Below are 10,201 nucleotides of genomic sequence, written 5' to 3' on the forward strand. Positions count from 1 at the left end.
AGGCACGTGAGCTTAAATATCACACGGTTTCTCTAATACAAGAGATAAAATAATACAAATAAAGAGCAAAATAAAAGGTAGATTCTAGGAAGTAGAGATAGAACTTTCTCTAATGGGAAGGGATCAAGTGATGCATTGTGGAGGGAGGCATGAAAAAAAGAAAATGAAGATGCGCTGTGAGCACGCAGACCCCACACTCCACACTCCACAATGGGCTTATTGTGTGCTGCACACAGGGGTGAACAATGACAGCAAATCAAAACAAAACAACTCTACAGCACCCCTCCCCAACAGTCAAACTTCCAGGTCCCTCATAAAACATGGTAGCAGTGCCCAGGTAGGGGCCGATGACAAAATGAAACCCTGATCCCCAAACCTCAAGCTGCCATGATAGGATGACAGGGATAGTGTTTATCAGCTGAATGGTGCAAAAAAAAAAAATGTGGATTCCCAGCAGCAACTCCCAGGACCCCCACACATCTGGAGTTTTCAGTTACAAAGCATCCTCTTGAGATGACCATCAACACCCCTGCGAGGCAGGGAGTGTGCCTGTGGCTTTTTCCTCAGACACAAGAACACCAGCGGCCGAGCAAGGGTGGGGAAGAGATACCCAGGGCTCTGTGGCTGGTGTGAAGCTTCTGCCATGCAGAGTCCATCAACTCTGATGCATGAAGCAGAGGGAAGGTGTGCAGGGAGCCCCAGGACCTGAGCCAGCAGGGCACGGAGCACAAGTCCATCTGGGCATGGGGAAGGCTCTCCTGGCACGTGGCTGGCCGCAGGTCATTTGAAAAGCCTCCAGCTTTCTGGAGGCTGCCTCAGGGGTGGCTGGTCACCAGGTACAAAACACTGGACCCCAAACTCCCACGGTGCACCTGCACGCACTGGCCACAAAACCCGGAGCACCGCACATGCACTCGCTGTGCCTGTTCCTCACGCCGGGCTGCCGTCAGCTCCCTGGCTCGGGGTCCATGTAACTTGCCCAAGAGATCACGCTGCAGGGCTGGGCTTGGACTCCGGGCTGTGTGGTATTTTAAGTTCTGTGCCCCTGCTACTTTCTGCAAGTACTAAGGTCAGACTTTCAGGCATGAGTCTGATCAGCCTTTCCTACCAGTAAATGAGTGCTCAGCACCAGAAGCGTAGCCTCCTCATTTCCTCTGCATCCAGTGAACGTGGAGGAGGAGGAGGAGATTTATTTAGGGAGCACGCCCTGCGCCACAGCTGCAATGACCACGTGTGCCTACAGCACACAACGCCACCAGGGTGATGGCGGTGGCCATGCCCGTGACTGGAGCTCTTTATGCCTGGCTGGCACAGACAAACCAGCCTTGTTTAGTATGGCTTGGAAGGCAGACGTTACAACTAAAACTACGTATGCTAAGAAAGGAGTTCTGGCTAATCACAGCCCCTCTTGGATGGAATAATAAGCCCCGTTCCATCCTGTTTGCTCCTGGAGGTAGACATAATTGAGTCAAAGGAAGTGATTTGTGGAGCGGAGACCACCCTTGTTTCTCCTGCCGCATACAGGGTTCGTGGCTGCCCACATGTCCTGGGCCCCTTATAGAGCTGAGCGGGTTCCAGCTTGTGGATGTGAGCAGGATTTGGCAGCGTCTGCACCCTCTAGCTTCCCTCCCTCTCTTCTATGGGTTGGCGTGAGAGCAGGAACAGGCAGACACCAAGGTGCAGGTCAGGAGCATCTACCAGGGAAGAGCAGCACTTGCGGTCTAGCGCCTCCTGCTGGCCGAGCGCAGCCTCCTCAAAGATGCCTGCTCAGTAGCTGCGTCTGTGCCTTTGTTTCTCTATTAAAGCAGCTTGGATAACTGTACTCTTGATTTTTGCTGGTCTATTGAAAAGAGCAGTGAATGCTTAAATCTTTTTCTTATTTTTAATTTCTCCTAACTTTTTTTTCCATCAATTTTGCCTGCTTGTGTCTGGAAATCTACACAACTAATTTGGAGACGTTACGCAATATAACAACCATGGTTGAACTCTTAAATTCTGTATTATTTTTAATATTTTAAAAACTTTTAAAATTATCTTTAAAAATAAAAAAGTATCTTGGTCTACAATGAATCAATTCATTTCTTATTGATTTATTACAGATAATTAGGGTATGGTATAATGATTTGGACATGATAATTTGTGTATTTTTTTTTTCCTATGGCCCTCATCAAATTTATGTTCTTTATCCAAACCCAGCCAGCTCAACTTTGGTAATGCATAAACACTTTATTTTTTCAGTGCCAAGCACCTTGTTTTTTAAAATGTATTTGGTACAGGGTCTTAGTATGGAGCTTGGACTTGTAGTGATCCTTCTGTTTTCAGCCTCCCCAGTGCTGGGATTACCGGCGCGCGTTACTACTCCCGGACTCTGCAGCCAGCCAGCTCGGCATACCCAGGAACGGGGCTGGTGTGGCATGTGAGCTACTTTGCCGGCCAGCCATGTACTTCTGATCTCCTTTTTTGTCTTTACCCCTGAGTCCCACCCATTCCTAAACCACATTTTTCTTTCCTGTAGGAAGCATCCTCTAAGATGACAAACACATTTCACAGCTCTCTTTGCGCTTATCTACACTTAAGGTCTAAACAAGTTGATGCATTATCTCACCTGGGCCTGACCAGCGTCTCCTGAAATTGTGTACTTCCCTTTAGGAGAATGAACCCACAAGCCCAGGCTTCGCTCCAGCTGAAGGCTCAGGGAACACAAATGTGTCTGCGCTCCCGAGGAGTCATGAACTGTCACAGTTCTGTCCTGCTGAGAACGCGCACCTGGATGGCCATCTGCGCTGACGACAGTGCGTCTCTCCAGGGGAAATCCAGGGGCCAAGCTCGCGTGGCGAGCCCCTCCCGGGCTATGCGGCCGGGCCTAGGATGGAGCCCATCGCTCTTGCATGCCTGCGGCCACCGCTTCCGTTTCCGTCTCCTTCCTACGCTCCCTCATCACAACCTTTGACCTTTGAGTGATGCACGCTGTGAGCGTTCTTCGCGACTGAGCTGCGGAACTTTCCCACCTTCAGTGCATGCTTACAGGCGTGGTCCTTCAGTGGCCGTGGGACGCTGGCCTTCTTTTTACAAAAGTTACAATAAAGACCTAAAGGAAAGGGCTGGCAAGATAGTTCAGCACACAAAGTGCCTGCTTTGGCAAGCGCAGGGACCAGGGTTTGATCCCCAGTCCGGCATGCCATGCCGGCCCCATCCCTGGGGGTGCACTGAGCAAGCAACAGAGTCCCGGCCTGGTGGCGCACGCCTGTAATCCCAGCAGTGGGGAGGCTGAAAAGAGGAGGATTACCACGAGTCTGACGTGTGTAGTAAGACCCTGCACCAAACACACATGTCAAAACAACCCAAAGGAAAGCCCATTAGTTATCTAGATACACTCCTTCCATACTTTCTGTGCTGCCCAAGGGTTTCTCTCAGTCAGGTAGTGCAGGCAAGCTTCTCGTTTGGACACTCAACCTGAAGTACATGCTTTAGAATCTAATCAAGCAGCCAGTAATTGCGCCATCTTTCATTTTCACCCACAGTGGCTGCTTCCACGTTTGACGTCTTCTCTGGAACTCTTCCTCTGCAAAGCTCATGGAGAACATGCCTGAGTCCGAAGCTTTGCTACTAGCAACACTCGTGGCAGCAAGCAGAAGGTCCTCGCTTCGTTTCACACATGCGTCCCCTTGGAAATGATTAAGAACAGCTCTTCCTCAAAGGCTTTTAATCACAAGCCAACTAAAGCTGTTTTCTCCAGCCCATTTTCCTGGAATCTCTTCACGTGGAGCCCACTTTCAATCGTCGACAGCTCTTGCATTTTAGTTCCATAAGTTTCTGTCAGCACATTTTTACTTTCATGGAGAGAAAAGACAGCTACACACTTCAAACTCCACTACCAACATAAGACAAAACCTAAAGTAGAAGAATCGCTCTACTATTCAACAAACAGCTTGCAGTCACTAAAAGCAGTTTTCCGCCCATGTACAGAAATATGAGCAGGCGCTTTTCGACAAAGAGGAATCTGGGATTTGAGCACAAGTGGTTTCTCAGAGGCAGCAATGTTTCTTCAAGCTTCTGGGGCCACTGAGGCAGAACCCCAGCCCCCCTCCAATTGGCAGCACAGTTCTCATGGCTGGCTGCCTGCAGAGCCCAAGCACCCTTTCCTGGGAGACCCGGTGTGGCTTCTGGTGGAGTCTGAGCAGGATCTAAGCAGGGATGCTGAGATCTGCCTTCCAGACAGCACACCCAAGACTCTTGCTTGTCCTGTCACTCAGAACGTTCACGAAAGGACACGGTCAGTTCAGCCCACATGGTACCGCAATTCATATTGACCTTTTCCCACTGGAGACCAAGTACTCCACTGGCAAGATGGTCTCTCTCCCTCCAGTGTGGCCCCATATCACTGCCCAAGGGGTTGGTTTTGTGTCAGGACTGGAGGACTGAGACGTGGCCAATGAATCGCTTTGGCTCTCCCTTCTCCACACGCAGCTCAGTGGCAACAAGAAGACATTGAGAGCAGGGGTTCGTGGAGACCCACGCTCCTCCCCAGTCCTGAATCCTGGCTCTTCTCCCTTGTGTACCCATCATGCTCTCTACCACTGTTTATTACCTCACACTCAAGCTACCCATGCTTGCTAGCCTGACAACAGCAAAGCAACAGCCTCTGCGAGATGTTTGTAATTCCTTCCTCCTAATCAAAGAAAAAATATTTATTTTATTTGGAGATGAAGTGCAGAACCCAAATGTCTTGGTTTGGTGTTTTTGTCTTCAGATTTTCTTTTTGAGCGTAGTGGGGATGAGGAGCCCTCAGTGCACGACGTGAACTCTCACCCGGGTTGCAGGGGTGCACCGAGCATCGCCCCGCCTCTCTGTGCTCTGCAGTGGTCGGTGGGCCAGCATCTCTTTCCCTTTGAGCAGCAATGTGGTGACGTTTGCAGGAGCCAGGGGCTGCTTACTGTTCCGGGGTTGCGATGCTTCATAACTGCCTGAATTGCCTTTTATAATCTTGCTGTCTCTTCTCCAAAATTACATGTTGGAACTTGTGATGTTTTACCCTTTCCAGCCCATCCCCCAAGTCACACATCACTCTGCCCTGCTGTGGAATGCTGTTGTGCAGGAAAACAGGCGTACTTCCTCGCTACAAGGTGATTTGGTATAGTTAACAATATTGTGTTATGCATTTCCAAATAGCTCAAAGAAAGGCTCCTGAATGTTCTCATCCAAAGAAATGATAAATATTTAAGATGACAGATAAGTTAAATATGTTGAATTGATCATCACACAATGTATACTTGTACTGAAACATCACACTGTACCCCACAAATATTTATATTTTAGACATTTAATGATGTGTTAATTAAAAATTGAAAATCATGGTCCCTTAAGGTGACAATAAGATGATTTTGGCTAAATTTCTCATGGTGTGGATCTGCTCCATCCAGAAGGCTCATAGCTCATGGATGTTGGGGTGTATTTAGGACACACACAGCGAGCCCCTAATGATGAATGCATTTACGTTTCTTCTCTGATTCTCATTTCTTAGTCTGCATCTATGATGTCTGTGTTTGTGGCCACACGGTGCAGTATGTGGCCCAGACTCAGGTGCAGATCCGAAGCCAAGAAGGTGAAGCAGGCCTTACCTTTTTGTAGAGACTCCTCAGATCTCGGTACTGCCACATGCTGTTGAGGACCTGAGATGCGGCCTTGACCACTTTCGGGGAGTGTCTGACAAAGAGAAGACAGGGAATGTGAAATGGTGAATGATAGCCGGGTGGACACGGACACTGACTTGCCCGGACATGGCAAAAGCCACCCCACCCCACCCCACCCTGGTTCTGCAGCTCTTCTCTTCTCAGCTGGGGTGCACAGAGCTCCGTCCTGCTGGCTCCCATCCCTGTTCCTATCAACGCATGCTTAGGGTGAGAGACAGAAAGATAGTGCAGTTTGGCAAAGAATTTTTAAAATACAAACACAAGAGTGGTGGCATTTAGAGTGCAGATGTAGCATTTGTCTACAAAATGGAACAGAAAGAAGAAAAAAAATCAGTGATTAGGAGGGCCTGGCTCAGGAGTTTGATGTCACGTAACACTTGGGCCATAACAGAAGACACCTATTGCGCTGACTGGAGTTGAGAACATCCATGGCGCTGGTCTACGCTCCACTGTGATCACAGGGGCTGGCTCTCCAGGGCTGCCAAGCCCAGGCACAAGAAAGAACATGGATGTCACAGTGCATGCATTTCCGCACACAGGCAGAGGAGAGTATGTGTGTACATGTCTACAAAGCCATACAAAGCACTGCAAGTCCTGTGCTCTGGTCCAAAGTGCAAGTGAGAAACCAAGGTAGCAGAAACATGTGGGGAGAGCTTTTTGAACTTTACGTAAGACATATCTTCAAAATCCCCATGAAAACTTATTTAAATATTTCGCTGCTCACTCATTTCCAGATCAGTCTGCATCTCAAAACAGAGATGAGGGGCCAGGGAGATAGCTCAGTGGTCTAAGCAACTCCCTGTCAAGTGCAGGGACCAGGGTTCGATCCCTGGTATCACACGCCATGCTGGCCCCATCCTGGACACCCTGAGCCGGTCACCAGGCGTGGTGGCACATGCCTGTAATCCCAGTGCTGGGGAGGCTGAAACAGGAGGATCACTGAGTCTGAGCTGTGTAGTGAGACCCTGTACCAAATTCATAAATTAAAAACCCACAGAGACGAGACCAGTAAATCCATATTGATTTTACGCAATCAGATTCTTGGAAGTTACTTAGACGAGGGGTCATGGACGCTATTACTTACCTGGAAATTCTTTATTTTTGGGGCTTCCTACCAGCTGCACCACTGTGCAGCTCCCCTGACATACGGTCCAGGTGAGGGGCCGGTGTACCTGTGCTATGGTAGCAGGGAGCCTTGGCTTTGGGGAGTGCAGGTGGCAGTTGCTCAGCACTGCCCTGCAGCACGAGGAACCATAGAAGCAGCAAATGTACCGGAAGCGCTCTGATACCCTTGAAATGAAAAGCAAGCCGGTGGCAGAAGGGCCACGGTGAGGCTGGCTCTGAGAGTCGGAGCAAGCGCTCACCCCAGGACCTGCATTTGCAGTGACTCTGGGTAGCTCCACCCTGTGGCCCCTCAACTGACTGCCGTGTTGCTGTTCTTAGTATTTCTGACTTAGACCAACTCGGTCAAATGCTTCAACTGTTTACTAAAGGGCAACAGTAACTGCCACTCACTGTTTCTGAGATGCAAACCAATGCTGGCTTTATTAATTATATTAAGTATTTGAAAAAAAAAACCCACACAGTTCCCATAAATCTCATTATTTTCTCTAGGGAAGATTAGCTGTATTAAGGTAACATTATGTTATTTTACTGAAATGAATAGTTGTGCAATTATTTCAAATTTTATGATAGTATCATGCTCCACATGTAATTTTAAATTCCTTTAATTTCAGAACTTTTCTTGGATACAGATAAAGGTACATTGTATTCTTACACAATCAACACAGAACAAAGATGGAGTGCTCTAGTTTATCATGGTGAGCTGGAGATTTGTCTGTGACAACGCTCACAATCCCAGGGGAGCCTCTGTTGGTATTCAGGTGGTGATGATGCACTGGAAAAATTTAGCATACAAAATTTTTCTGTCACAATGCAATTTTTTTTTTGTTTCTACTTCTTGTTTAGTTACAAAATAGAAAAAGATTGAATGTGTGATGAATAGCAGGTTTTACTCTCTCAATTAAAATGTCAGCACATCATAGCGCTATAATAACACGTGAAGGTCAAAGGAACATTCCTTTGTTTCCACATTTTAATTTTGATCCATCCCTTGGACCAGTACTAGAAAAACTTCCACAGGAAAAAAATGTAACTACTGACTGAAAAGCTTGAACAATTGAGTGTTTCTAATGTGACAAGTGATTATAACCCAAACCACAAAACAGTTCTTTCCTGACAAGTAACACTTGAGACTGTTAATAGCTTTTCCGTCTTAGGACAAAATACAGCAACACAGTCAGCACTATTTCCTGTTCAAATAAAAATTCACTCTTGAAACAGATAGACATGATAGGCTGTCCATAATGGGTATTTAAAATGACAAGGAAAGAATAGGTTGTCAAGACTTCAGGGCCAGGCAGATAGCTCAGTGGCTTAAGTACCTGCCTGGCAAGTGCAACATCCTGAGTTCAGTCCCTGGTTCCAAAAAAAAGGACTTTCAAATGGTGAGTATGAGACTTCCGTGAACAGTAATAACAATCTCACAAGGCTCAGTCTTCACTGGACCTGTCACCCTGGGCTGGCTGCAATTCCTCCCAGAGGCTCAACACAGTCTTCCAGCCACAGAGTCCCAGTGTCACAGGCTGTGTCCTCAAGTCACAGTGAACAGTGTAGTCCCCACAGTGTGACCAACAACTTTCCAGTATGATTCATTAACAACACTGCATGTCTTGCCTGGCATTTATTTAGAAATCAGATATATGAGGACATTAACATGAGGAGCCACAGCTAGGCATATATTTTTTTTGCCACTTCTGTTTTCTAATTCTATCTCAAGTAAAAATCAAGTATGAGATGAATTTATTTTTGGAAGTGATTAGTTATGAACAATTTAGAGTGGGCATATTTGTAAGCATGTTATTAATTAACTGGATTGACTTGATACCACTACCATTTCCAGTTAGTGAGTCATCCCTAATTTCAAAAATTCTATTTTTTTCTACCTCAGAAGAATAAGCACTTGCCTGGCAAATGCAGGGTCTTGAGTTTAATCCTTGGTTTACTAAAAAAAAAAAAAAAAAAAAAAAAAAAAAACTTTTTTTCTTAAAAATGTATTTAGGACAGGGTCTTCAGGGTCTCATTACATACACTGGACTCATAGTGATCCACTTTTTTTCAGCCTCCTAAGGACTGGGATTACAGGCGCGTGCCAACACACCCAGCCTCAACTGCTGTCTCAGCGTACCCTGGGGGGTGGGGCCGCATGGCCTGCTGGGGATCAAACCCCTGGCCCCTGTGCTCTACCTAAGCAGGCACTTTAGTCAACTGAGCTATCTGGCTGGCCTTCAAAAATTCTATTTTTAATAAGGAATTTCTATCTTATTAAAATACTTCTGGAAGGTTATGGGACTCTCAACACCTACTCCCACAGAGAATTGTATGTGAAGTCATGAGTGTGATGGTAAGATTTGGAGCTGTTTTCTTGGATTAATTTTATTTAAAAGTGGGAAACACAATCGCCAAACTGAAAAGCAGGTAGGAAATGAGAAGTTACAAAAAAAAAAGTCTGTTTTGATCCTTATATTAGTGCATAAAAAGAGGAAAACAGCATGGGCACATGGAGCCCATTACGTAAGCAGAAGGCGTGTAACAGAAAGATGCTTCATTTAATCTTGCTCATCACTTCTTATTAAACTCATAAATTCAGGCTTTTGACATCAGAAAAATATGTCTGTTCCATAAAGAAATCTTTTAGTCAAATTAAATGATATTTATGAGATCGTCTGTAGTGAAAAATGTCTTGCCGTCAACAACAATCAAGTGTGGACGCGATCTAGCAGGGTCATTTCCGGCTGAGACACAGGGATGCACACTACGGTATTTCATAGGCTTCTTCTTCCAATGGTTTTTAAATAATTTCACCAGATAGATTCCTGCAAGCAAGGAAGGATGAAAGTATCTTTGCTCCGTGAGGCCTGTGTAGTGATGCTTACTGCACAGAGAAGCCACAAGGTCAAACAGCATTTGTGTGTGCCACACACTTCTCAGCTCTCACGTTAACACTCAGAGAAACTACTGGAATCTCTGAATGCCCTGTGAATATGGACAGGTGTGACCGAGCATGTTGCAGACTACAGGCTTACTGTGTGTCTATATTGCAGCTTGGCGAAGTGCTTCTGTTCAGCGCTCAAAGCAAGTAAGCACGTCAGTGAGAGAGCTCACAAGGGCCGGCCTAATAGCTCAGCAGATTAAAGTGCATGCAAGCAGGCGCAGGGGCCGGGGGTTTGCTGACTGGGCCTGTGGTGCCGGCCCCGCCCCCGGGGCACGCCGAGAGGGCAAACGAGACTGGGCGTGGTGTCGCACGCCTGTAATCCCAGCTCTTGGGAGGCTGTAAACGGGCAGATCATTACGAGTACGCTCTAGGAGTGAAAGACCCTGAACACCCTTCCCTAAAATACAAAGAGAGAGAGAGAGAGAGAGAGAGAGAGAGAGAGAGAGAGAGAGAGAGA

The 10,201-nt window shown here is 46.8% G+C and overlaps 1 protein-coding gene across 1 annotated transcript in view; it reads right to left on the reverse strand.

Moving 5' to 3' along the window:
- Ctnnd2 (catenin delta 2) overlaps nt 1-10,201 on the reverse strand; it is a 927,345-nt gene that overhangs the window by 50,370 nt on the left and 866,774 nt on the right. The window contains exon 21 of the mRNA XM_004625202.3: nt 5,619-5,703. Within this exon, the coding sequence (XP_004625259.2) occupies nt 5,619-5,703 (85 nt within the window). The remainder of the gene's footprint in view (nt 1-5,618; nt 5,704-10,201) is intronic.

The sequence above is a fragment of the Octodon degus genome, unplaced genomic scaffold, assembly GCF_000260255.1.
Source record: "Octodon degus isolate 3935 unplaced genomic scaffold, OctDeg1.0 scaffold00008, whole genome shotgun sequence".
NCBI lineage: Eukaryota > Metazoa > Chordata > Mammalia > Rodentia > Octodontidae > Octodon > Octodon degus.